Below are 27989 nucleotides of genomic sequence, written 5' to 3'. Positions count from 1 at the left end.
GTGGACACTCGGTGACTGTGCCTTCTCAGCTCCAGAAATAAAGGAGAATCACTCACCCTTTAAGCCTGCCCCAAGCTGCAGGACCATTTTCAGATCAATTAAATATGCTTCATGTGTATATTGTTTGAAACAGAAATTTATTCTCAGAATAATGCACAAAAGCACAGGCTGAGGCTGCTGCCGGGAGATTCCCTCCCATCCTCTTCCTCTCTCTTCTCTGAATGCCAGGGAGAACACAGTTGAAGGAAACATGCAATCACAAACAATGATCAACTCTAAAGACAAAAGGTTTGGTCCAAAAGAACTCAGCATAATTAATCCAATTGAGTGAATAGCCCCTCACTGAGTGGGATTAAGACAGCAGACCTGGTGCTTCCACAGGGAGGCTCCTCAGTGCACCAGGGGGGCCTGCTTCAGGGAGATGAGGACTGAGCGCATGCGAGACACATCTTTGGCCTGTTTGCTGGACTTGGGGTTAAAGTCACACAGGCGGGCCACCCGCTCCCACTCAGTGCCTGGGGACGACTCGTCAATGTCGTTTACAAAGGCTTCTTCTGCTGCCCTGGAAGCAATAACAAAATATGTTGGTTTAATGTAAAAACCCTTTGAGCCATCTGGTGGCTGCCTTGCTCTAACTTGCTACAGAGTGACTTTTGACTCAGTGGCATTCTGGTTTTCCAAAGAGTATCAGTCCCTAGTTCAGGTCAGAAGCTAGGGCAGACATGTGGCCAGCTCTCCTAGATACAGGTACCCAGGCTGCTGTGTGAAATGGCGGAGTACAGGTTTGGTTCAGGGCTCGGTCTGTCTCTATGGCTGGCTTTGGTCATTAGAGCGTGAACAAGCAAGTCCTTGGCCATCTGCAAACTGCTTTTCTGAACAAGAGCAAAGCAGCAGCTGATCAAGGGCCTGTGGGGCAGCTTGAGCTGGGCTATACTGAGGTTCAAGCCAATTAAGATTTCTAAAAGGCCCCTGGGTCACTGCATAATAGCCTCAAACTTACTCCTAAGGCTGGAGAGAAACAGGGCAGAGCAAAAGGCATTCAAGACCAAGCCCCCATGCTGGCAGGCACTAGAGACTGAAGCCATTCTGGAAGGGGTTGTTAGGACATTGACCAGCTCAGCCAACAGTCTGCCATTTTCTCTCCCGACAGGTGTCTGGCGCACTCAGGGAAGACCCTGGCAGGAGAGCCAGCCTGAGCTGCTCTGTGGCAGGGTGCCACTCGACACTCGCTCTTTCACACGAGGATCAGCCCACCCCCACTGGGAACTAACTGGCTGGAGTAACAGCCCAGAGGCACGTGGAAGAAGTGGGAAAGACACGATGGACTTCAGCTACTCCAACAAGCATCACGGGCAAAGCAAAAGCAATGGAGATGACCGGTCTGTGGGGACAGAGGGTGGCACTAATCACAGGGATGGCCGTGGCAAACACTGCTGAAGCCCAGAGCCACTACAACACTGCGACTTCATGGCACACACAGTTAGGGGCAGTGAGAAAGGTTTACTTAACTGTTCTAGGCTGTAGCAAGGATGGTTTATGTTTGTGCTTAAAGGTGAAGAGAAGAGAAACAAGGAGAAACTTTAGGTCAGATATAGAAAATGAGAATGGCTCAATGCAGATGGTCATAAGCTAGACATGCCCTTGCCGCTTTCTCTAGGCCTGGGCGCGTGCAGCTGCCTTTGCCGGCCACCCTGCTGTCCAGCAAACCCAGACTCAACTTTTCCAGTCTCCACTTTACTCCAGAGAATGTGTAAAAGTTAAAGCGAACACCACCTGTAAGTCCAGCATTTCACAAGTCTCACTGCAAGCGCACCCGGGGCCCAGGAAGCCAAGTTCTCCGTCTAATAAGGCGGCCATCTCAGGTCATGGGCCCCAAGAGACTGTCTACCACCTTTCCCAAGGAGCTGTTATTTTTCCCTCCTAGTTCCATCATAAAAAGGAAACAGGACTATTTCCAAGTCCTCAGCAATACTGTGTTCATTAACAAGGATCTTTATTAAAAACAAAAAACAAAACAAAAAAAAAGCTTTTCTAGAAAAGATAGTTTGGGGGAGAAAACTGAAGTAGTTTACTGGACAGTTTTGACAATCTTGACTTCACAGCTGGGGACCGCTTGTGCTGGGGGGAGGGGACAGGGCACCAGAAGCTGGCCACTAAAATAGCAATTTCTTTCTTTCTTTCTTTTTTTAAATAACAATTTCTGATATCTAAGACCTGATATCTAAGGGGAAAACAGTGACAGATCCCCACGCTGCCTGAGTAAGTGTCACTTCACACTCTTTAAGGACAGGAATTGGCAGGGCAGAGCCTCCCCGCCCCCACCCCCAGCTCTGACTGGTAATGCGGTGCTGCTGACCATGGCCCCTAACATCTTACGTCATCACTGGTGCCACAGGGGACACCCGCCCGCCTTCCCATCTTAGGCAGACAGGCAGGCAGCAGGGCCTGGAAGCTGGCAGTACCAGCAAGTGGTCAGACCCACCAAAGCCCAAAACAAACCCTTCCTAGAGAGCGAGCATGAAAGCCTGCTTCCCTCCAGGACCTCAAGTATGAAAGTGGCCACCAGGGAGTGCGTGCGTGCGTGTAGTGAGAGGTGTGCGAGATTAGCAACGGTCAGATCTAGCTCATCAACTCTCAGGCAGCCCCACAGAGCCAATGTGAAATATTTTAAAAAGCAAAGCAACTGTGACAAAAGGAGCATTAACTCTAAACAGAAAGAATCAAAAGAAGAAAAGGAATTAGTTTTGCAACATACACATAACCAATCACGTCAGCGAAGGGTTGTTTGTAGAAAGCTTCATCTGCCACCCTAGACAGCAAGAGGTCCAAAGGCAGGCAAGCAGGCAGGAAAAAAGAGAAGACATTGAGAAGCAGAAACATCGACAATCCACAGTAGAGGTGTCACGGCACCCGGGGAACTGCACCCAGGGCTCCAGCTGACCCCAGGGGCTTCCAGCGGTGGGCACTCCCGGTAGACAGAGGCATCATGGAATCGGCCATCACGGGGCACTGCAGCTGCAGAGTGGGCTTTACCGGCGACAACCTTTAGTGCGCACTTTGTGACGGGCTAATGCTGTGGCTAACCTATGCTGGAGGTGCTTCGCCCCCCTCCCTGGTAAGGTGGCAGAGCTCAGTGACGAAGACTTGGTCAGCTAGCGTCAGTGTGGATTGCAGTGCACATGTTTACTCACTATACACTAACATTTGCCAGCTCAGGATGCCATGACACCCGCCCTTCTGCCAGCCCTGGGGTTACCGCTGGGCATGGTCACTGCCAGCCAACAGATGGGCACAGTGCCAAAGATTCAATCCCAATTTTTGGAGCCAACCACTGCTTTCCCACACTGGCCAGGTGGGGCACACACCTGAGGCTGTTGCACAGCGCCAGCCCTAGACATGCGGAGGCTGGGGGAAGGGCTCTGGGCATGTGGAAGCCAGCTTGGGCCCTGGGTTCTGTGTCTGCTCAGGAAGCCAGGACAGTTTCTAAACACTTACATGCCAGGCGGGCTTTTGACAAAGCTTAAAATCCTGACCTCACCAAGTCTTTATATCCTCGGGATGGGAGGCAGGTGGGGTGGGATGTGGAGGATTTGACTAACCAGGGCGCAGACACACTGTGAACAACCTTGCTAGGTCTCAGCCTGTCCTTCGCTATATTGTTTTAGGATAAAAAGCAGGAATTTTTTTTTTTTTTTTTTTTTTTTGAGACGGGATCTCACTTTGTAGCCCTGAAGAGGCAGAAGCTGGCTGGAAGGATCATTTCTCAAGGACAATCGTGATCACTCATTAGCTTACACACACATTTATCTGAAAGCAAATTCTAGTAACATATCTAGTTTATATTTATTTCATTTTGATACAGGGCCTCATGTAGCCCAGGCTAGCATTAAACCTGACAGGTAACTGAGGATGCCCTCGAAGTTCTAGTTCTCCTACCCCTTGTCCCCAATCTTAGGAATGTTGGGACTGAGTATCCACTTCAGACAGTGCTGCGATCAAGCCCAGGGCCTCACACGTGCTATGCAATCACAACTGACTGCACCTCCAGTGGTTCCTAGTTTACTTTTAAAATGCACACATACCCTTCATTCTTTCCTAATTCTCTACACAGCGGATATCTGTGGAAATCTAAAGAAAGCAAAAGGAGCAGCCTGGTTGTAACTTGGGGACTGGGCAGGGAAACAGGGTGCTGTGAGTCAAGCCCGTGGGAGGCAGAGGGCAGCACCTAAGCCCTTGAGTCTACAGAAGGCTTAGCCTAAGCCATTCACCCTGCCTGGCTCTAACTGGGGGAGAAGAAAGGTCTGCTGCCCCCACCCAGGGCAGTCACCACAGAAGCTCTGTGAGGCTCCGCCTCTTCTCAACCAGCCAAGAGGAAAGGGTGCCTAGGACAGCAGGGCCTCTGAAGGACAGACTCCTAGCCGAGCACGGCACGGGGAGACAGATGCCTGACCCAAGGCCTAAGATAACAATTCAGAACTTCATTCTATAAATAGTTCCACAGTGGGCACGGAAAAAGAAGTCTACCACTGCTAAGAATGATGGATTTAATTCCTCAAATGGTTTTGGGCCTTAGTTAGAGCTGAAAGTCTTAACATAGGAGAAACTCTAACAAGGGGAATGAATGTTTCTCTTCTTGCTCGGGAAGGGAGTGTCCCCCACGGATGAACTGCAGGAGATGTCCACTGAGTCTCTGAAAAGGGAATTCTTCTCATAGGCTACTACGGAATGATTCCTGCTCTGCTGCAACGACAGGTAGGCCCTAACTTGGGATAAAAGACACAGTTTGGCCCTGACAACACAGCACCAGCTACATGGGAACCAAGCACCACCCTCCCATCCCCCCACCCTTCTGCTGACTCTTCCTCACCCCACTCAGGAGGACCTGGCCTGGATGTGCTCCCAAGTGCTGAGGTGTTTTGTTTTGTTTAACATAATAGGTCTGTATGTTCAAAGTTAGCCTCGTTTCTGTCAGCCTCCAGAGTACAGTAGTGTGGTACCACCAATGGTCTGATACTCATCCTTTCCTCTGTCGTTTTGAGGATTTAACACGAGGTCCTGCATCACAGAGCTTCATTCCTAGTCCCTCAAATGATTTATAAATCATCCTAACCACCATCCTCTGAAGAAATCACTGAAAGCCGGGCAGTGGTAGTACATGCCTTTAACTCCAGTACTTGGGAGGCAGAGGCAGGAGGATCTCTCTGAGTTTGACACCAGCCACCAGGATTACACAGAAAGACTGTCTCAGAATAAAAACAAAAAAGAAAAACTATGGGAATGGAGTAGAAAGCATATCTTACGTCTTAGGAGTGTGGGGACAGTGGCTAGCGTACCCTAACTTTATGTACCAGACTCAAGGCTTAAAGAGAAGCTGGTTTCTGACATCGATATGTTAATACGCCACGAGAAATCTCTTCTTTCTGAAACGAGGATCAGGCAAGTCAACATTCTACAATTCAAGTAGACTAAGGTACTACAATCTGACTACGCGCTCAGAACCTCACCCTCTAAGCTTAGGATCCTACAATAGGCATGGGGCATCCCTTTAGATCAAGGGAGTAAGCAAACATTTCAGTGATAGAAAGCCTGTTCCCAATGTCTCCATCATTAAGTCTGAAAGTCTATCTGTCAGGTTGCTGACCTGGGGCAGGAAGAGTTAGTGGACTTGACCTAGGGCCTTCAGAGTGGAGCAGGTGCTGAGGCTCCTTGGCTGGGAGTATCACCACACTGCAGCCTCTCTTTACTGCAGAGCCGCACTTGACTCTGAAGGGAGTCTTCTTGAGGTGGTGAGAGCAGAGGAGGCTGGCACCTCACACCAGCGCAGAAGCTCTGAGCAGCTGGATGGCAACGGACCCTGACCACAGTCGTGCCCACCTTACTCAAATGAAACCTGAAAAGCACTGCCTTAGAATTCACCCCTCAGAAAAAGGACCAGGTAGAGAGGCCTGGGCTTGGCATCAAAGGTCAGTGCCAAAGATGATCCAGGAACACGAGAAGTTTAAAGGACGCATATGTCCGTCATGCGGAAGGGCCCACTTATTCTGCCACGGTGCTTCACAATGGCACCAGCTGGCTGCTGACGGTGTCAGCTACATTTTCTGACGGATTTGCATCTAAGAGCTGCCCCCAAAATGCCAGACCCAGCCCACCTAGATTAACTAAGGCCCAGGCTGCCTTGGGCTTCATTTTGATTTTAACAATGAGTGGCATGCCTCCTACTTGGCAAACAGTGGGTGGCTCTGAGTCCCAGAAAGCTCATCTGCCTCGCCAGCAGGGAGCGACGCCCCAAGGGTCTCCTAAGAAATGAGTGCACACTGCAGCTACTGTTCGGTAGTGACAGGAGGAGGGTTTTCTCTCCCTGCAATATTAACTTTCAGTAAGTGTAAAAATGTGTGTGTGTGTGTATACATATGTTTTATTTATTTTATGTATATGAGAATATTATAGCTATCTTCAGACACTCCAGAAGAGGGCTTTGGATCCCATCACAGATGGTTGTGAGCCACCACATGGTTGCTGGGAATTGAACTCAGGACTCTGGAAGAACAGCCAGCACTCTTAACTGCTGAGCCATCTCTCCAGCCCCCCTCCCCTTTAAAAAAAAAAAGAAAGAAAAAGAAAAAAAAGCGCATTTTTATGAACCCAAAGCTTCTTAGGCAGCACAGGCAGTAGTCGGTGAAGCCTTAATCCTGTCGTCCATGTTAGAACATCCTGAGCTACCTAATGACAGAGCACATCTGTGCTAAGAACATCAGGAAGCCTCTTTAGGAGGGCAGGGCTACATTTAGGGGGTCTGTATAAGTTAGTCTGTAATTGTCTCCACAGTAACGAGACTCTGCAACTGACCTTTGTCTCAGGGCTCTCCAGGCCTAACTTTCCCAGATCACACCATTACAGTTGATGAAACCAGACCCAGTTAGAGCCAAACTCAATCCAAGTTGAATTTTGCTCTCAAGACCCAGGAGACTTGCGGCCTCTGTTTCTAGCAGTTTCTTCCAGATCTCCAGGGCCTTTCTGAGAAGGCAGGCACAGCCAGGAACCTAGACTGGGATCTGGAACGGATCTGACTCAGTCTCAGAGAGAGGACCCACCTGTTGTTGGCCTTTGTCTTCTGTAGCTGTTCGTCCTGCCGCGCATACCACTCTTCCAGCTCCTTTATCGCCTTTTCTTTCCACTCCGCTTCTTGCTTTCGAGAATTGGCATCTTGTAAAAGAGAGAAAAGAAAACAACTGAGGGAAAGCAAAAGTCAGTTCATTTCAGCCTGTAGCATTTTGGTCCTACCAAATTTACCGAGATATAGGAATGCCTGAATGTCTGAATATATGAATGTCGTGTGTGCGTGTGTGTGTGTGTGTGTGTGTGTGCATGCGCGAGCGCGCGCGCACGCACATGAGTATGTGTTGAGAAAAAAGGATAGGAGGTGGTTCATGAGTTAAGAGCACTGGCTGCTCTTGCAGAGGACCAGGGTTCCATTCCCAGCACCCACATCCCACCGTAGCTTACAACCATCGTTAACTCCAGTTCCTGGGGATCCAATACCCTCTTCTGGCCTCTATAGGTACTTCAAACATATGGTGCACAGGCATACACACAATGTTTTTGTTTGAACCAGTATTTCATGTAGCCCAGGATGACCCTAAACCTATGACACCGATGAAAACCTTCAACTTCTGCCTCCTGCTTCCCTCCCTCTGAATGCTCATCTACAGAAATGTGTGACTGTGCCCATCTGTGTACTGTGTGGGAGCCTGACTTCAGGACTGTGTGCATGCTGGGTAAGCACTCTCCAACTAACTCAACAGACTCTTCTAACTCTTCTAGAAGTGTACATAGTCCACACCTCTAATGACTCACAAATCAGACTAGAGAGCACCCACTCCAGCTTGGGCGGCAGTTAGTTTATAACAGAGCTCACTGACAGAAAACAGGTAGGGAGGGAGCTGCCGGGCCAAGGGCACAGGAGTACTGCTTTACAGTCACTGAGAGGCTCAAGGCAGCAGGTGCAGAAAATTCACAGAAGTGGGCTTGCTAGCCTGGGTTCTCACACATTTTCTCCTTGGAAGTACACACACTCACACACAATCGGGCACAAATGCAGGTGCCCAGAGGCCAGAGAATCCGTGAGATGGAGGTGCAGAGAGTTGTGAGCTGCCATGTGGGTGCTGGGAACTGAACCTGGTCCTCTGCAAGAGCAGCAAGTGCTCTTAACCGCCAAGCTATGTTTCCAACTCTATTGTGAAGTTTTCAGATTAAATGTAGTTTTACACAATATTTGGCTGAAGACTACCTGTCACAAAGGTAGGGAGTGTGGTCACCGCTGGCGGTGCTGTGAGTCACTCTATCGTTAAACATGTGTGTTCTTGGGGACATCCTCTTTGGCACAGGCTTCACATGTATCTCAATCTTTACAATACTCCCAAGAAGATAAACTTTAGGTTCATTTCCAGCAGTGTGGGAGGGGAAAAAAAAAAAAAACTCAAAAAAGTTGAGTGAACTTGCCTTGGATAAGGGGAGATTAAAGACCTAAAGCTCACACTTGACTCACTTCCCAGGCAAGCCTGGGAGTAATCACATGATCACACAGCCATCCAGGCCTCCAGGAACCCAGAGTACAGAGTGCAGGGAAGAGCCCGGCCTGTAATTAACATCTTGGAGGAGGAGGTGAGAGCAGGGTGGCATCAAGTAAAGACTGCTCTGAAGAAGCAAGAGCGTTCCTGGGCATCTTCCCTTTGCAAGGCAAGCTAACAACCTAGGCTGGGCTGTGGGAGACACCGCCAAGTGTCTCTATTACAGACTCCCCTCTTCGTTGTTTAACTCACCAGAAGATGGCCTGGCACTCACACGAGACCCATCTACTTGGAGTTTCCACTAAGGCCTCTGAAATACTGGCAGAGAACTTCTGGTGGTCCTGTCCATGGCACACGGGACAGAGGACAAACTATACCGCTATTAGATTCTCGAAGTTGAGGAGGTCATGTGAGCTTCAATGAAATACAAACCTACTACCAAACCTAAATGCAAAGCAGCTACCTCCCAATCACAGCCCCTCTGTGGATGGCAGATGGCTCTGGGGTAGAAGCACTTGCCATCAAGTGTGATCACCTGAGTCCAATCCTGGGTCCCACAATGGAGCCTTGAAATGTTTAAAATTTTTAATTGTTTTTTGATTGGACTATAGTCTATGTATTCTAACAATCACTAAAATTATTTTTGAGAGGACTAGGCATGACCGCACATACCTTTAGTCCCAGGGCTTGGGAGGCGGAGGCAGAGGCAGAGGCAGATGGTTCGCTGTAAATTTGAGGCCAGTCTGATCTAAGTCTTAAGTTCCAGGACAGCCAGAGAAACAAGAGATACATAATAGAGACTGTATCTTTAAAAAGAAAAAAAAAGTCTTTCTTTTTCAGAGTTTCATTACATGGTCCAAAATGGACTGGCTGTACAGCTCAGACTGGCCTCAAACTTGTCTGTTTCTCAGTTACTAGCAGAAACAGATACTAGAGGCAGGTATCACCATAGCCATCATATATATTTTTCATTAAATGTTATTAAAATATGGACATTTTTCTAAAATGGATTAGTGTAACTGAAGTAAAAAGGCAATTATCTGTATGTAACAGAATGTATTCAGTATAAAAACTGGCTTTTACAGATTTAGGATGTGCTGCTAGAAGTAATTCAGAATCCTTACTGCTCAGTCTGATGGGACACAGATCTAGAAGCATGACCTGGAGCAGAAACGGAAACTGAGGCTCACTGACAGGAGCCCTCTTCCCCAGTCTCCACCCCACTGCTCCTTAGAGGAATGCCGCCTGAGAACACGGCCGCCAACTCGGCTTTAGCACTGTGCTTTCTCATTCTTGCAGAAAAAAGGGTGAGACTGCAGAAACCCCTAACTGCCAGCAGTCTGACTGCAATACCAGACCAAATGTGAGTGCATACCTGTAATCTCAGTGCTTAGAGGCTCTGAAGTTTAAAGCCAGTTTGATATACACAACAAAGTTCAGGTCAAATAGGGCTACACTATGAGACTCTGTGGTGGAGCTGGGTGAAAGAAGGCTCCTTAGTTAAGAAAATGTGCTCTCTGTGAAGGCAAGCCCCGCCTCCAGGCCTTCACTATGGACAACAAGAGCAAGCAGAAAGACTGCAGCTGCCCAGGCCTTGGTCCTGTCTCCAACTTCCTGACCGCACTGCACTCTCCAACACAGCGGCTTGGGCCACACAAGGCCACTGGAAGGTAAGCTTGTTAAAAATGCACAAATTTAAAACTGAGCCTCTGAATTCAGTTACAAGTACCTGAATACCCACATATGGTCAGGGGCTACTATACTGTGTATTACCACATCCAAACTGGCCAAAGGTATAGATACCAAGTATTTCCACTTAGGAAAAAACATTTCTTTACTGCTATTCAGGGTCACTCTGTTTCAAAAGCTTTGAAACTAGGAATAAAAGATCTAGCTCTGACTAACAGTTATGTTATTTGGACAAGGTCTCTATTTCTAGGAGTGAGTTACCCCATCTGAAGCATAAGTTTATTAGGTAGTGCCTGGGAGAATACAGGCATAGGTACGTGAAGACTTCTAGGAGTTATAGAATAGACAGAAGTTATGCCTGTATGCTAGAGCTGATCAGCCAAAACAGGAGTATGTGCACACATGCAGGCCTGGAGAGATGCCCTGGCAGCCAGAAGCATTTATTGTTCTTACAGAGGATCCAGGTTAGGTTCTTAGCACCCACATGGTGACTCTCAATCATCTATCGGTTCCAAGGGATCCCAAACCCTCTTCTGGCCTCTGACAGCACCAGGCACCACTGGGGTGTGTGTGTGTGTGTGTGTGTGTGTGTGTGTGTGTGTGTGTGTAAGCAAAACACTCAGGCACACAAAATAAAGAAATCCAAAAATAAATGAAGCACACGCATACAGATGCACACTCTAACTAAATGAAAGTCATTAAGAGCTGGGTATGATAGTGCACACCTTTAACCTCAACACTCAGTAGGCTGAGGCAGGCAGGAACTCTGAGTTCTAGGGTAACCTGGTCTACATAGCTAGCCCCAGGACAGCCAGGACTACAAAGAGAAACTATTGGTCACCTCCTCACATGGTCATAGCACTCCACACCACCAGGCTTCCCTCATCTTGAAGGAATAGGTGACACTAAGGGATACAATTCTACCAGAAGCTAATGCCAAAGTAGGGCCTGGCCTGCCCAGCTAGACGGCCATGTACACAGATGCATTAGAAAGCAATGTGGAGTGGCACGAGTGTGGGTCCTGAGGCAGAGCACTTCTTAGCTGTGTGCTTCAAAGGCTACTTATCTTCCTCAATACCTTTACTCATAAAAACGCAAAAGGGAGCTGCAGAGTCGGCTCAGCACTAACAGCACTGGCTGCTCTTCCAGAGGACCAGGGTTCAATTCTCAACACTCACATAGCAGCTTACAACCGTCTATAACTCCTGTTCTAGGGCACCCAACACCCACACAAGAGACATTCATACATGCAGTCAAAACCACCAATACACATAAAATAAAAATAAATAATTTTTTAAAATTCAAAAAGATCCCTTACCTTACAGGGACAGTAAGGCTAAGAAAAAAAAGTCCATGTTTCATGGATATGATAGACCCCCTAAAGACTCATGTAGGGAGCTTGAGAGAAGATTCAGGGATTTAGAGCACTTGTTGATTTGTCCACCAAATCAACCATAATGGGTCACAACCATCCAGGTGCAGAGGACCAAACACTCTCTGCTGACCTCTGCAGGTCCCACACACATGTACACACATGCTGCTAAAACATCCATACACACAAATTCAATTATGAACCTTAAAAAACGGCTCATATGCTATCTGTTGGGAAGTGACTGGACTACAAGAGCTCCATCCTAACTGATGGGTGATCCAGGCTGATGCACAGTGGGATGGAGCACTGGGAGGTGTGATAACAGGAAGGGGAGCCGGGAGGAGGCGGTGGCTGCGGAGTCCCTCTGAAGGTGTATGACGTCCTCAGACCCCTGGCTTCTCTGTTTCCAACCTGCCTTGAGGTGAACAGATGTCCTCTGCCTGTTCTGCCAGGATGGTTCTGTCTTGTCAGACCAAAAGTAATAGAGGCAGGAGTCCATTTCTGAAACCGTGAGCCAAATTAACCTTCTTCCTTAAGTTGATTCTCTCCACTGTTGTCACAGCAATCAAAGTTCCTGACACATTTCCTAACACTAGATTTATCTTTCAAATGATAAATGAACCATCAGTGTCGCTCACATGGACAGTACCTCAAGTCCTCATGTGCCCCTGTACACAGCACTCAGCTGTCAGTGACACTGATGTCCTCTCAGATGATGACAGAATGAAAGACCCAGTCAGTAAGGTGGGGTCTTGAGCTGAGCCTTTCAAATCCAGGGCTCTTCTTGGGGAAGACGCCCCCCTATGCTCTGATGAAGCACAGCCACGGTCCCTGCGACCTTAGGCTGAAGAAAAACTTCCTCAAGACGGAACAGAAACACTATGCCGATGCCAGCTTCAAAGGGCTAAGAGTACCGTCCAGGTCAGCTACGCCACTGAAAACAGACACCGAAGGAAAACGGGCTCCTTACCGAGGGCTTCCAGGCGCTCTGTCTGCTCTTCTCTCCACTTCCGGATACTTTCAGGCTCTGACTGCAATCGATCCACTTCTGAAATGGCTGCGTAACTGTCTGTCGGACCATTGCTTTCCTTAACAAAAAACAATTACATACTCTATCAGTGCCCCAGTCCTTTCTGAGATAGTCTTCATAAGAGTATAACGTCAGGTTATATAGCGGGGCTGGCACGTGTAAAATATTAAAGGATTACTTAAAGCCACAAGCTACAAGTGAGCTGGGTCTCTGCCCTCTCAGGAGGGAGGCAGACTAGTTGTTATCTGTTCAAAAGTGGGACACAAGTGAGTGATAGGAAAGTTTGAGGCTGGCTGGGTAAGGGACACAGACACTGTGACCAGTTTCTCTCCCCACTTGACAGAGAGATTATGTGCTACCTTCAAGTAACAGAGCCAAGCCTCAAGCCAAAGATTTCAAATGCCATTTTACTATGCAGGAAACATTGACTGCCAGCTAACCAAACAGTAAATTTTAAGAAAGAATTCAAAAGAAAATGTATAGCAATTAAAGTCAAAGCAGGGAAGGATCAAAAAATGCAGGTGATTATGAGCCAGGGGGCAGGGACGCTTCTCTGTAATGGGTAAAGACTTGAGAACTCATAATACATTGACAAAAACTCATGGTTGTGAACTGATTTGAGAACTATACTATGTGGCCAACTGGCGATCATTACCAGCTTAACCTTGCTAGACTCTAACACAGAGAAAAGGAGAATTACTTAAAGCTCTAGTGACTACCAGGCTTAGCAGTGGATCCTAGCTCTCAGGAGGCAGAGCAAGTGCAACGGTGAGGGAACCCAGCCTGGTCCACTAGTGAGCGCCAGGACAGCCAGGCCTACACTGCACCCAGTGACTTTAATAGTGCTGGGTATGGCGTACGGCACACAGTGCTGAAAGTGAGGATGATGACCACTGCTTCAAATTTTATTTTTTTCAAAAAAGCTCTTTCTGCCACTGCCACTGCCTACTCCAGCAGAGTGTACTAGTATTGGGGGTCTCTTTTTAGGTCAATCAGTTCCAATCACAGTAAACACTCTAGTGTCATTTAATGTAGTTAAGAGCACTCTGTACCTGGTAGTATTCACCATTCATCACTCCATCAATAGCATCTGCAAGACATAAGATTTCAGCCTGTCAGTCAGGGCTACTTAAGGATTAGGGATTATATAGGAGAATACAATACTGTGTGCTGTACAACTAGGAGCTATTGACTAGCCTCTGAGAGGCGACAGCAGGGCTAGAGTACAGCTCAACACTAGCCCGCATGCCTCAGAGAGCCCTGGGATCAAAAGGCAAAATATTCTGGTGTGGGAAGGTAGCCAGAAAGATGGCTCAGTGGTAAAGAACACTGCAGACCCTCCAAGGACCCAGGTTTTCCCCAGCACCCATAGGGCAGCCTAAAACCATCTGTACCACCAGCTCCAAGAGATCCAATGCTCTCCTTCTGGCCTCCCTGGGTACCAGGCACCCTAGTGCTGTGGAAACATGTATACAGACAAAGCGCTCATACACACTAATCTTTTTTTTTTTAAATTGCCGGACACCTCAAGTCCAATCCCTGTGGCCCAAACAGTAAGAGAACAGGGCTCCAGCAAGCTTTCCTCTGACCTGCATGCACACACAGGGGCTGAGGTGTGGGTATGAACTATATGTTCATGCACACCTGTAGTGCCAGCACTCAGAAGCTGAGGCAGGAGATCAAGGGTTGTTGAGGCCAGCCTGGGCAAATTCCACGTAAGCGTCAGCCATACAGTAAGAAACTAAAGGTAAGTGGCATATAGCCTAACAATTTTAACAAAGGTTCTTAACAGCAAATAAAGGTATTTGGCTGGTGTAGTCAACTACTCCTTTGATAAATTCCTTGTGGTAGAACTGCTGGGTCACTGGGTATGCACTGTTGGGACAGCCCCTATTCCCTGTGAGGTAATGATGTACCTGAGTTTCTTCTTTACTGAACTGAGATTTGCCTGGTTTTACTGTCTTCTGGGCTCTATATTCTCTTTATTAATAAACCCATTCTATTGCAAGTACTTTCCCCATTTTGTTCACCTCTCTCCCCAGGCTCCTCTCTCTGCACCTGTGCATGCATGCGGGGCTCAGGGGTTCTGTTGGCTATCCTCCCAACTGACTTCAACCTTATTTTTTTTAAGACATGGGCTGCTGATTGACCAGCAAGCACCAGGGATCCTGTCTCCTCCCAACTCTGGGATTACAGGCATCCACCACGGCAGCCAGATTTTACATGAGTACTAACTAACTCAGGGTTGAACTCAGGGTCTCAAGCTTGTGTGGGATTTGAGCCATCTCCTACATTCACTGTGTGTGTGTGTGTGTGTGTGTGTGGGTGTGGGTGTGTGTGTGTTTAATTGACACAGGCTTTCACTGAAGCCCAGGCTGTCTTCAAACATCTTGTTGGTGAGAATGACCTTAAACTTCTAATATTCTGCCTCCCCTCCCAAGTGCTGGGAATACAAGCCTACACCACCATATAAGTCAGTTTCTATGGTGCTGGGAATTGAACCCAAGGCTTCATGCATGCTAGGCAAGCACTCTCCCACTGAGCTACATCCCAACACCCCATTTGTTTTTCAATTTGGCTTATGACATTTAATACTGAGAACTACACTTTAATTTGTCTGCAAATGTTACCAACTCTTACTCTGTGGCTTCTGCCCAGGCTATCCCACAAGAATACTTTTCTTCTGGTACTTAAAAATAATTTATTACACTTTACTTATTCAGGCCATCAGGTTTTACAGCAAAGGCCTTTCACCCATTGAGCCATCTCTCTGGCCCTCTTCTGGTACCTTAAAAATGTCGATTTCACCTGGAATTTGTTTTTGTGTAAGGTAGGAGAATGAGATGGTTTTAACTCCTAGAGCCTGCAATGGCTAGCCTGATCAGTCCTACAGTATGGTTAATATATTACAGCCAACACAGTTAATACAGTTCAGCCCAGGGCCAGTTCCAAAAGAAGACTTTGGCCATTACTCTATATAAACCAGAGCAACGCACAACCCATACTTCCTAAACCACTTGCAGCCTGTTCTTGGGTCTGAGGATTCATCCTGACCTCTGGCACATGCTTTGAGCTCTTTATTAAGTATTATATTATTCTTTTGACATCTTAAAGACTTATTGTATGGGTGCTTTGCCATATGTATGTGTGTGCCACCATGTATGCAATGCCTGCCAAGATAGAGGTAATCGGATCCCCAGAAGCTAGAGTTACAGCTACCATGTGATGCTAGGCACTGAATCCAGTTCCTTTGAGAGAGCAGCCAGTGGTCCTAACCATTGAGCTGTCTCGCTAGTCCTCATTCCTACAAGAATCAACTAACTGACCACGTCAAAGGCAGTCTACAGAAACAAAGGAATCTATGGCCCTTGATTTAAGACAGCTACACTAACTCCAATAATCCAAAAGAAAACTTTTTCAGGCATCTTAAGAAGTCCAGAAAAAAAGGCAGGCAGCAGTGGGGCACCTTTAATCCTAGGACTTGGGAGGTATAGGTGGGCAGATCTCTGTGAGTTCTACACTAGCCTGATCTTCAGAGTGAATTCTAGTACACCCAGAGCTATACAGAGAAACTTTCAAAACAACAAAACAAAACAAAAAGGGAGTCAAAAAAGAAACAAATGCCAAGTTAGGCATAATAGCACATGCTTTAATCCTGAAACTTTGGAGACAGAAGCAGGTGATTTGAGTTCTGCCAGACTTGTTTATAGTAAGTTCCAGGACAGGACAGGCTACAGAGACAGACCTTGTCTCAAACTACCACCCCATCCCTGAAAGAAGAAAATAACCAAGGGCCAGAGTAAAGTTTCCATGGAGCAAACAATTTTAACCTTATGTTTATGTCAGCACAGTGAGGTCAGGCAGACCAGGGCTGCATCCTAGCTGAGCCACTGATTAGCTTGCTACCTTAGGACACAGCTTAACTTGCACGGTAATCAGTTCTCCTCTGACACAGATAGCTGGGCGTGGACAGCTCAGCCTGGCTGGCAGAGGCTGCGTGGACCTAGAGGCATGAGGATGCTGGGTGCAGTAAGTGCACGGCATACTTAAATATAACGGGTAACACTCTTCCATTTCTACCAATAAAATTAATCTCCCTCCAGAAAACAACCTGAACTCACCTCTTTTGACCTGTCAAAAATGGCGCCTTATGACCGCATACACCTTCTATTTCCTCTCCTCCGGGCCCCACCACGGAGGAATTTTTTCAATATCTAGACTTGCCCCGCCTCCTTCCTAACCATCTGTTCTGTTACTACCCCCAGGCACTTCACCCGGTTGATTACCGCCTATCCCTAAATGTATGTCTTGGCCCAGCCTTCTGTTCAACCAGTGCGCATCTCCCATGGGAATTCACCCCCCACCACCACCCGGCAGAGGGAGCAAGTTTGTCTTTTTTCTCTGTCCCCCTTAAAGTACATGAAGCAGGGCTCCCACCTACTGTTTTTATTTACTCGGTGTACCCCAAAGCCTTCAAGCCTTGTAATGCCTCTTCCTGCTTCCAGGAAAATAGTAGCTAAAATTCACCAGTTTTCAGGCGCCAGTTTTCACACACCAGTAAGCAATTTACAGACAAATTAATGTAACTCTAAAACACCATGTAGTATATATTATTATGTACCTTAACAGAGAAGAAAACAGGCTAGGCCGTGATGGTAGTCACAGAAATTGCCTAAATTCACCTTCGAGCATCAGGATAGCCCAAATCACAACCACTACTGTGTTGAGTAGGAAAGTTCTCTACTCCCGAAAGGAAGTGCTGAGATTACACTATTACCACCCTCAACGCAGTGTCAGGATCTACCATGTAGTCATTAAATGCTTAGTTCATAAAAATGTCTTTTCCAGGAACTAAGTCAGCAATCATTCCTTTCCTTCCCTTTGCTGAAAAGAAGGCACAACTGTCTCCATTTTATCTCCCAAACTGCCTAGCCCCGCAGCTGTGTTCTCTGTTCAGGGCTCTCTTGCCTACTTACTTGTCAAACACATGAGCACCTACCTAGACCAGACACTTAAGTGATCCAAATGTGACACTGAACCCATACAACACTGCCCACAGAATCATATACTCTTCTACGGGCGCTACTTCTCCCAATTCTTGCCTTGCCAAAACATCCACAAAACCTTTCTTCCACCCCAGCACACGCTGCTAAAACATCTGCAACAGACGGAGGAACAGGCTGAGGGAGGGGAGAGTCACAACGCTCTAGGATTCAGTTTTCTATTAAATGAAGGAAGGACACTGTAGGGCTAAAAAGCAAATTTCAGAAGTTCTCAGGCAAATGCAAAAAACCCACTCAAAGAAAACAGCCTCTGTTGCTTAACATCAACCTCAGCTCTAGGCTACCACCCAGTTCTGTCCAAGCAGCTTGCTGGAAACTGCGAACCTGGCTACAGTGCAGGCTTCCATATAAGCTCCTGCTGGGGAATGATTTGTCTGAGAGATGGCATAATGTCCTGGGGTTTTTTTGTTGTTGTTTTGTTTTTGTTAAATAAATAAACCCAGAGACTGCGGAGTAGAAGCAAGTCTGTTTCAAAATATTCTGCTTGTTTATAATGGCCATTTGCAATCTCTGGCCTCAAATACACACAGAACATTACTCTGGTGCACCACCACTGTCTCGTTGTCTGCTCCCATCGGTTACCTGACTCAGTCGCAGTTTAGAGGGTAGACATTCTTACTTACAGAGACTGCCATTACATCTTTTTAAGTTGCATTTTTGGTGGTGGTGGGGTTCCCCCATGTTACTCTGGCTGGTGGTGACCCTCCGGCACCAATGTCCCAAACACCTAAGGACATGCTCTGCAGTGCCAAGCTTTTTTTCCCTTGTAAAAGGAAAGTCATTGTCTGTCTGTCTGTCTCTCTAGCTAACTTCCTACTTCCTTTACTACTGAATAGGCCTTTTCCACTCACTCTTTCCTCCCACACCACAATCTTGAGCATCAAACCAAACTGTCATCCTATCCCGTCTCTTTTGCTTGTGCTTTGCTGTGGGAGGGCCCACAGTGCACACCATATTCACTTTTTCCCCCTCTTTGATTGGTCCGGACTATCCTTGGCTTTTCCTGGGGCAAGAATTCCTTCCAAGTGGTTTCCTAAGAATAGCGCCTGTAGTCCTACCCTCCACAATGTATGCAAGGTATGCAACGTAACACCTATCCTTCTGGGCCGGTTTCTTTCTCCACAGCCAGCCCATCTTCTATGAACTCCTTATCTTCCTCCCCACAATTCAAAGTTTTATATATCTTTACTGCTGAACTACGTTGACATTTTTGTTTGCACGCGTGTCCCAACGTTTACATTATTCTTACTTTTTCCTAAGCAATTATTTCCGAGTGGACTCAAGACACAAGTCTGGCCAAACTGCGCCAATGCGGCAGCTTCAGAGACCTGGCTTCAAGCACAGCAAATGCTTGGTGAAAAGTTGGACAGAACGGGCCCAGATCCTGACAGTCACTGCATCTGCGCTCCCCTCCGCCCCGGCCCAGCAGCACTCGGAAGCCGGCAGCCTGCAGCAGCGGAGGTCTGTGCAATGACCCAGACGGGGTCTCACTTCCTCTTTGAGCTTCTAAAGCTTCAACCTGAAGCCCGAGTTCCGCGGGAGAGCGCCGACCCTAGTGTGCCCCAAGTCCTCCCGCCCGAACGCCGCTGCCCTCTCACCCGGACCCCCCGGCGGCTCGCCGTGTGGCTGCGGACCCGGAGCGCCGCCGTCCAGGATGGCGAAGGCCTCGTCGTTCTCGATGCCCGCAATCTCACTCTCCTGCTGCGCCAAGAAGGCCGCGGCCGGGTCTTCCTCGCCGGCGCCCGCCACCCCGTTCCCTAGCGCGGGGCCACCGGGCGCACCGGCGGGAGCGCCGAATGGATCCAACTCAGCCATGACGGCCCAACTAAACCGCAGCGACGCCGAAGCAGAAACCAACCGACCGATCCGCCGACACTCCGCACAGCAGCGGACACTGTGCTGGCGGCTGCTACCGGAGGACGAGCGAGAGGAGGGAGAAGGTGGAAGCGGAAACCCTGCTTCTATATCCGGTTGGGTTGGCGAGCCACAAAAGGAACAGCCAATCAGAAGACGGGAGCTGCCCAATCAGCTGGCAAAGGGGCGGAGCACTGGGGACAACTCGTGACTGGGAGCGGAGGGAGGAGCCAGCGGAAGTGCCACCTTACCGAAGACTGGGAGTCGCAGAGCATCAGGAGCTGGAGTGACCAGGAGCAGCCGTTAGTGGGGCTTGTTTGAGGGGTTTGTGGGGACCGGGGCTGTGAGCTCTTCCCGACTACTCAACACACAACCACTTGGTGTTTCTGAACCTCAGTGTCTTCGCTTGGAAAAGCTGGTAGAAGAATCTTGCATTGCCTCCCTCCTGGCTTATTGAAAAATGTTATGGGTGCATAGACCAAGAGAAGTGCATTTACCATTTAAAGTCACCACCCTAAAAAGAAAAAATACAAAGGTCACTTTACTGCTTGAACCTGGAAGTTTGAGGCCAACTTGGGCAACACGTAGAAACCCCCATTATACAACCAGCCAAATCTGGGGTCAAAGATGCTTTCAGAAATAGGCCAGGAAAAATGTGAGTTCTTTTTTTTTTTTAATTGTAGTTACTTAAAATGTGTGTGTAGTTCGTAGGCCAGCTTGGGAGGCAGTTCTACCATGTGAGCCCCTTGGATGGAACTCGAGTTACCAGGCATGGTGGCATCACCTTTATCCAGTGTGCCATTTTGCCAGTCCTGTGTGTTTTAATACACATATTTTTGGTTGGTTGGTTGGTTGGTTGGTTGGTTTGGTTTGTTACTTTTTAAGTAACTACAATGCTAAACAGGGCAGAAGGCTAGGCAGGCTCTCCACCACTGAACTACATGGGCCTTCTAAAACCATCGTAAGCATGGACTGTAATAAGTTTAGAAGGCTGGCAACATGGCTGGGCAGGTAAAAATGTTGGTCGCAGGTCTGCTGACCTGAGTTGGCTACCATGGCATGATCAAATATGCCGATATGCCATTGCACACGTATACAACACAGTACCCACAAGATACATGTAAAAGCAATGTATGGAAATGTTTGGGGAAAGTTAATGCACATTTGTAAAGCCAGCAGTCTGGAGGCAGAAGCAGGTGTGTGCTTGCTAGCCTTTCTCTCAACTTGACACAAGCTAGAGTTATCCAAAAGGAGGGAAACCTCAGTTGAGAAAATGCCTCTGTAAGATCCAGCTGTAAGGCATTTTCTTAATGAGTGATTGATGGGGGAGGGCCTGTGGCTGGTGGTCCTGGAGTCTGTTATAAAGCAGGATGAACAAGCCAGGGGAAGCGACCCCAGCAGGCAGCATCCCTCCCATGCATACTCCCATGGCCTCTGCATCAGCTGCTGCTCCAGGGTTCTGCAGTGTTTGAGTTCCTATCCTGACTTCCTTCAGTGATGAACAGCAATGTGGAAGCAGAAGCCAAATAAAGCTTTTCCATCCAAACTTGATTTTTGGTCATGGTGTTTCATCACAGCAATAGAAAGCCTAACTGGGAGAAACCCTAAAAAAACAACAACAAACAACAACAAACCAAAAGATGAGTTCAAGGCCAGTGTGGTCTACTTAGCAAAGGCAGATGCCAGCCAGGGTAGATGATGTCTAAAATATAAAACAAGGTACTGATGTATGAAGTACTTTCCTCATTCATCTCTGGAATGACCCTGTGAAGCTAGTAGAAAATACCATGAAAGGGTCCCAGGAAGTGATGGCTTGGTCTGCTGTGCTGATGTCTTAGTCAGGGTTTGTATTCCTGCACAAACATCACGACCAAGAAGCAAGTTGGGGAGGAAAGGGTTTATTCTGCTTACACTTCCACACTGCTGTTCATCACTAAAGGAAGTCAGGACTGGAACTCAAGCAGGTCAGGAAGCAGGAGCTGATGCAGAGGCCTTGGAGGGATGTTACTTACTGACTTGCTTCCCCTGGCTTGCTCAGCTTGCTTTCTTATAGAACCCAAGACTACCAGCCCAGGGATGGTACCACCCACAAGGGGCCCTCCCCCCAATCCCAATTAAATGCTTTCCTTTATAAGAGTTGCCTTGGCTCTTCACAGCAATGGAAACCTTAACTAAGAAGTTGGTACCAGGGACTAGGGTATTGCTGTGATAGGCCTGACCATGCTTTTGTTTGGAGGAATGTGGATTTTGGAAAGCAGTGGAATACTTAATGGGCAATACTAGCAGAAGCATGGAAGACAGTGCTGCTGGAGTGATTTGAACTGTAGGGGCCTGGCTGAAGAGGTTTCAGTGGAGAGGAACTTCAATATGTGGCCTAGAGACTGTTCTTGTGATATTTTGGTGAAGAATGTAGCTACTTTTTGCCCTTGTCTGAAGAGTCTGCCTGAGGCTAAGGTAAAAAACATTCAGATTAATTGCATTGACAAAGGAAGTCTCAATAAAGCCTACCATAGACTCTGCCTTATGGTTCACTCTTGAAGAACATTTTGATCAAGTGTAGCAAACTTAGAAAGGGAAAATACAAAATGTATGATTCAAGGATTACAGGAGTGGAATGTAGCTAAATCCTGTGCTCAAGAAGATAAACAGATTAAAGATACTAAGCGAAATTAAGAGAATGGTGACTTTGGGGCAAGATCCACCCAGCTAAGTTTCCATCTTGTGAAAACAATGTTGAAAAAGGGACATTGCCACCTAATCTAAATTTACTATGTATTCATATTGTTTGAAGGAGTTATATCATGTTAGGCATTATTATGAGCTGGTTATTGTTTTCACTTGGACATAAGGAGATATGATGGTGTGTCAAGTTGACAAGGGATGGATTGTGATGGGTAATCCCAGTTATCAACTTGACTATATCTGGAATGAACTACAGTCTAGAAATGGAGGCTACACCTGCAATCTGGATCTTGAGGCAGGAAGACAACTACCTTTGATCCCGATATTGAGGTGGGATGACACACAATTTTGATCCAGATTGACACACACACTTAATCCAGGTCTTAAGGCATAATGGTCCAGATCTTGAGACATAATGACATGTTTATAAAGATCTATAATAAAAAGGAATTAGTAGAAGCTTAGGTCCAGCCATGGTGGTGCCCTCCTTTATTCCCAGCACTCAGGAGACAGAGGCAAGCAGATCTCTGAGTTCAAGGTCAGCTGGTGTACAGAGCAAGCGCCATGATGGCCAAGCTTAGGCAGTGAGGGAAACCATTGGAAAAAAGAAAGCTGATGAAGATGTATTTGAGCAGGGGCCATGTAGACCTTAGCATCTTTCAGCCATAGGGTTCTGGCTATAGAGTCAAGGACCCTGTGCTGGCAGCCAGACTTGGGAATGTGCAAGTCACCCATGTGGTACTGGTTATGAAGGCATGAAAGGGTCATGGAAAGTGGCTGAGGCGTGGCACCGTTCGAGGCCAGGAGAGGCCAATGGTGAAGATGTAGACTCATGGCAGCTGAAGGCCCAGGACTGACAGACTCATGCAAAGAAGTAGAGGCTTCAGCACCGCGAAGAGAGCCTATTTGGGGCTATTAGTGAGAGTGCAACCCTGCTGCAGTGGAAGAGCCCCGCATATAGGAAGACCCCAGTACCATGGGATGATTATCAAGAACAGCAGCAGCAGTCAGATAGAGTCAACCTGAGCCTAGAGTGCTACAGAGGGCAGAGCTGGAGAAGTGACCCAAGCCCTTTGGAGGAGCTCAGAAGATCATGTGTGGATCTCAGACATTAAAACAAGAAGCTGTGAAACTGAAGTTGCCTTGGAGACCCCAAGTTGTTTGAGATACCAAAGCCATGGGATATCCGCTGAGGAAAGTTGTTAACAAGGAGTAGAACAAGCCCAAGAGAAAGAATTGTGTTGCAGTCAACAAAGATGAAAGAAGTTAGATATCAGATATGGAGATGCAAAGTTTGGAATTTACTCAACTGGACTTGCTTTAGTCCAGTATTTCCACATTATTATGTTTTGGCATGGCAATATATATCCTGTAATGTCAGAGGTATGTGCTTTTTATTTTAATTTTATAGCAGATTACAGTTAAGAGACTTTATAAATCTCAGAAGAGACTTTGAATTTATAGAGATTATGATTGACAATGGGTTCTATCTCATGGTGTGGGCCTTAGATTCAATTGGTTGGTGGTTGGCTACTCCAAAAACATCTATGACACTGTTGTACCAGTGTACCATGCAGGAAGGTCATCAATGTAGGTAAAAGGGTTTGCAGCTGAGTTAGTGTTTACACTTGTCCTCTGGTAGGGTATAGAGTACCTTCCAGTGCAATGAACGCTATCTCAGAAGCTTCTACTATAGTAGGTTTCCATGACCCACTCAAATGACCTCACTGTTAGCTGCCCCCCCATACATCCTTCCTTACCCCATCTTCCTCCTCTCTCCACTTAATCCTTCTGTTCCAGTCTCCTCCCCACCATTTTTCTCTATATATTCTATTTCCCCTCCTTGGGGAATTCTTCCCTCCCCTCTAGTTCCTCATTACATATTACCCTCTGTGGTGGTTCTTATAGTAACCTGCCTATTGAAGGTTTAAGAGCTAATATCCACATATAAAAGAATACATATCAGGTTTAGCTACTGTTCTATTGCTGTGAAGAGACACCATGACCTAGGCAGTTCTTACAAAAAGAGGCATTTAGTTAAAGGCTTGCTTACAGTTTCAGAGAGTTAGTTCATTTTCATTATTGACAGGGAACAGACAGACAGGCATGGTGCTGTGGGGAAGTAGCGGGGAGCTTTAGATCCTGATACACACAAAGGCAGCAGACAGACAGAGATGCTAGGCCTGGTGCAGGCTTTTGAAACCTCAAAGCCCATCCCCAGTTACACCCTCTCTACAAGGAGGCCACACCTCCTAATCATTCCCAAACAATTCATCAGCTGTGATCTAAACATACAAACATGAGCTCTGGGGGCCATGCTCACTCAGAGCATCAAAATACCATATGTGATTTTTGAATTCTTCATTTCCTCACTCAGGATGATGTTTTTCTACTTCTATCCATTTACCTGAAAAACCTCATGATTTCATTTTAACAACTGGATAACATGCCACTGTGTAAATATACCACATTTTCCTGATCCATCAATCCATCGATGGCATCTTGGTAGTCTGAAAATGGCCCCATAGGCTCCTAGGGACTAGGCCTGTTGAGAGATGAGGCCTTGTTAGATAAGTGTGGCATTTTCAGAGGACGTTGTTAACTGGGGGACAGGCTTTGAGGTCTCAGAAGCTTAAGCCAGGCTTGGAGGCTCATTGCTCTTCCCACTGCCTTCACATCCAGATGTAGAACTCCCAGCCACCTCTCCAGAGCCATGTCTACCCGCATGCCGCCATGCTTCCCACCGTGATGATGATGACTGAACCTCTGAACCGGAAGCCAGCCCCAATTAAATGTTTTCCTTTATAAGAATTGCCTTGGCCATGGTGTCTCTTCATAGCAATAGAAACCCTAACACAGGCATCAAGGGTGTTTCCAATTTCTGGCTTGTAATAATTATCTTTTTAAATTTGATTAATATTAATACCCATAAAGACACTGGAGGCAGCAGCTGTGGTAAAAACCTGATAGCTCAGCAAGGTAACTTTAGTTTCTTAACGATATACAAAAGGTCTATTTACAAGCCTGATTCTACAGCTAAACTGCTAACTAGAAGTCTTTCTGTGTCATTCTACTGAGCTAATCTACCCTTCTCTTGAGCTCCTCCAAACCCAGGAAGGCTCCTTCGTTCTTTCCTAGAAACCCGTTTCACCTGTGTCCTGCCAGCTGCTAGTTCCTGCTGCTAGTTCTGAAGTTCCTGCTAGTCCAAAGAACAAATCCCTACCTGACCAGGAGCTCCTACTACGAAGCTCTTCCAAGCCAAAAGTGAGAGAGCCTAAAAGTCCAAGTGAGCAGAGCTCTCTCAAAGGTCCATTGCTATAACACATTGCCTTACACCCTGGCCAGGCGGAGCCAGAGACTTGTGGGTGGTGGCTACAAACCAAGTCAGTGGGGGCCAAACCATTTCACCTGCACAGAGCAGCAGCTCAAGGCCATCCAGCTGACTTTGCTTCTGGTAATAGAGCAAAGACCACAAGCAATTTGCCTTGGAATGGGCTGGAACTTTCAATTCTTTAGCATTCTTATCTAGCTAGGGCTGTAGAGGCACACCCAAACTGCGTCTCTTCCCGACACACCTAACTGCATGGGACAAACACAATATCTTTCTAGGCTTTCATGTTTTGCTAACAAACAGGTTTTCTATGTACAATCACCAACTATCCTGTAACACTGGCTATTATGAATAGAGCAGCAATGAACACAGTTGACCAAGTGTGTCTGTTGTACTACAGTGGTCCTCAACTTTCCCAATTCTGCGACTCTTTAACACAGTTCCTCACATTGTGCTATACCCAACCATAAAATTATTCTCATTGCTACTTCATAGATGTAATTTTGTTCCTGTTATGAATTGTAATATAAATATCTACATTTTCCGATGATCTTAGGTGACCCAGGGAAAAGAATCATTCAATGACCCCAAAAGGGTTGCAACTCAGAGGTTGAGCTGCTAGCTAGAAATCTTTCTGTGTCATTCAGCTGAGCTAATCTACCCTTCTCTTGAGCTCCTCCAAACCCAGAAGGGCTCCTTAGTTCTTTTCTAGAACCCCGTTTCACCTGTGTCCTGCCAGAAGTAGTCCTACTACTGTTGTAGTAACTATTGAGACCTTTGCCTATATACCCAGGAACGGTATAGCTGAGCTTTGAGGTAGATGTAGTCCCCGTTTCCTGAGGCACTGCCACACTGATTTCCATAATGATTGTATAGTTTATACTCATTTCTATCACCAAACTGTCTTGGTCCATCAGCTCCCAAATAATGACACAGAGCCTTTTTATTATTTATAAACGCTTAGGCACTATAGCTAGGTATAGCTACCTTGCCTAACTTAAATTAGCCCGTTTATTCTAGTCTACATCTGTCACATGCCCATTACCTCCCACTCAGACCTGGCACCTGTTCCTTCCCCCTCTGTATCACACTGTCCAATCCTCCCGCACCTGATTCTTCCCACAGTCCCTTTCTCTCTACCATTTCTTTTAGGTTTTCTAGTTTGGTGGAATGCAGATTTTAAGGTATGTCTTTATGATTCTCTGGATTTCCTCTATTGTGATGTCCTTTTTTGTCTCTAATTTTATTAATTTGAATCTTTTTTTTCCTCTGTCTTTTAGTTAATTTGGCTAAAAGTTTATAAATATTACTGATTTTCTCAAATAATCAACTTTATCTCATTAAGTCTATGTAAAAAATTTTTGTTTTATTGATTTCAGCCCAGAGTTTGATTATTTTTTACCATCTACTGGGTGTTATTTATTTGTTTTGTTCTAGGTCTGACAGGTGCGTTTTGTTTCAGGTGTGACATTATGTTGTTAATATAGAAATCTCTTAATTTTCTTTATGTAGGTACTTGTGTTATGAACTTGCCTCTTAGAACCACCTTCATTTGTTTGTGTTGTGATTTAATTTTTACATTTTAGGTTGATTCTAAAAAGTTTTTAGTTTCCTTCTTAATCTATGTGTTAATCCATTTTTTTTATTCAGTGAGTTGTTCAATGTCCAAGAGTTTTTAATTTTGATGTTGTTGCTAGCCAGGCAGTGATGGCATACACCTTTAATCCCAGCACTCAGGAAACAAAGGCAGATCTTTGTAAGATTGCGGCCACAAACTCACTGATCTACAAAATAGATTCTAAAACAGCTAGGGCTGTTACGCAGAGAAATTCTGTCTCAAAAACAAATAAACAAACAAAACAAAAAACAAAATCTCTTGTTGTTGATATTCAGCTTTAATCCATGGTGGTCAGATGGGATTCGGAGTGTTATTTCAATTTTCTTGTATCTGTTAAGACTTGTTTTGTGTCCAAGGAAGTGGTCAGTTTTAGAAAAAGTTCTATGATCTACTGAGAAGAAAGTATGTTCTTTTGTATTGAGTTAAATGTTCTGTAAATGTCTTCTGATTTCATTTGAATTATAGCATTAATTAACTCCAGCATTTCTCTGCTTAGTTTTTGTCTGGATGACCTGTCTGTTTTCTAGAGAGTGAGGCATTGCAGTCTCACAATATCACTGTGTAAGGGTCAATACTGGGAGCTTAGCTGTAGTAGTGTTTCTTTTATCAACTCCTTGTGTTTGGTGTATCGATGTTTAGAACTGAAATATCCTCTTGGTGGATTTTTTCCTTTGGTGAGTATATAGTGTCTTTTCCTGCATCTTCTGATTAGTTTCAGTTTGAAGTCTATTTTTTCAGATATTAAAATAACTACACCAGCTTGTTTCTTAGGTCCATTTGTTT

General features: G+C 46.3%; 1 protein-coding gene and 1 pseudogene across 2 annotated transcripts; one reads left to right on the top strand and one right to left on the bottom strand.

The window, feature by feature from the left end:
• Window positions 1-118: 118 nt before the first annotated feature.
• Window positions 119-19678, bottom strand: Clta (clathrin light chain A). Of its 2 annotated transcripts, none has more exons than XM_052176382.1 (5): window positions 19356-19678; window positions 13711-13748; window positions 12599-12716; window positions 7092-7203; window positions 119-562 (listed from the first exon to the last, which is right to left on the bottom strand). In XM_052176382.1, the coding sequence occupies exons 1-5, from the start codon at window positions 19534-19536 to the stop codon at window positions 391-393; spliced, it is 621 nt and encodes a 206-aa protein (XP_052032342.1). In that variant the 5' UTR covers window positions 19537-19678; the 3' UTR covers window positions 119-390. The 2 variants fall into 2 exon arrangements, with proteins under 2 accessions (XP_052032342.1, XP_052032340.1); XM_052176380.1 differs by having other exon boundaries at window positions 19320-19677.
• The window catches only part of LOC127680238 (borealin-like), a 22067-nt pseudogene continuing 13612 nt past the window's right edge, over window positions 19535-27989 (top strand).

This window comes from Apodemus sylvaticus, chromosome 3 (assembly GCF_947179515.1).
Source record: "Apodemus sylvaticus chromosome 3, mApoSyl1.1, whole genome shotgun sequence".
NCBI classification, from domain to species: domain Eukaryota; kingdom Metazoa; phylum Chordata; class Mammalia; order Rodentia; family Muridae; genus Apodemus; species Apodemus sylvaticus.
This window is presented reverse-complemented; position numbering and strand designations above follow the sequence as displayed.

What these genes read in the sequence shown, in the direction of transcription:
- Clta (XM_052176380.1), bottom strand. Translation starts at nt 19,536, where the DNA reads ATGGCTGAGTTGGATCCATTCGGCGCTCCCGCCGGTGCGCCCGGTGGC. An exon ending in CGAGCCGCCGGGGGGTCCGG is followed by an intron (nt 13,749 to 19,319) that starts GTGAGAGGGCAG and finishes TATGTCTTGCAG; the next exon opens with ATGCTATTGATGGAGTGATG. An exon ending in AAGACAAAGGCCAACAACAG is followed by an intron (nt 563 to 7,091) that starts GTGGGTCCTCTC and finishes TATTGCTTCCAG; the next exon opens with GGCAGCAGAAGAAGCCTTTG.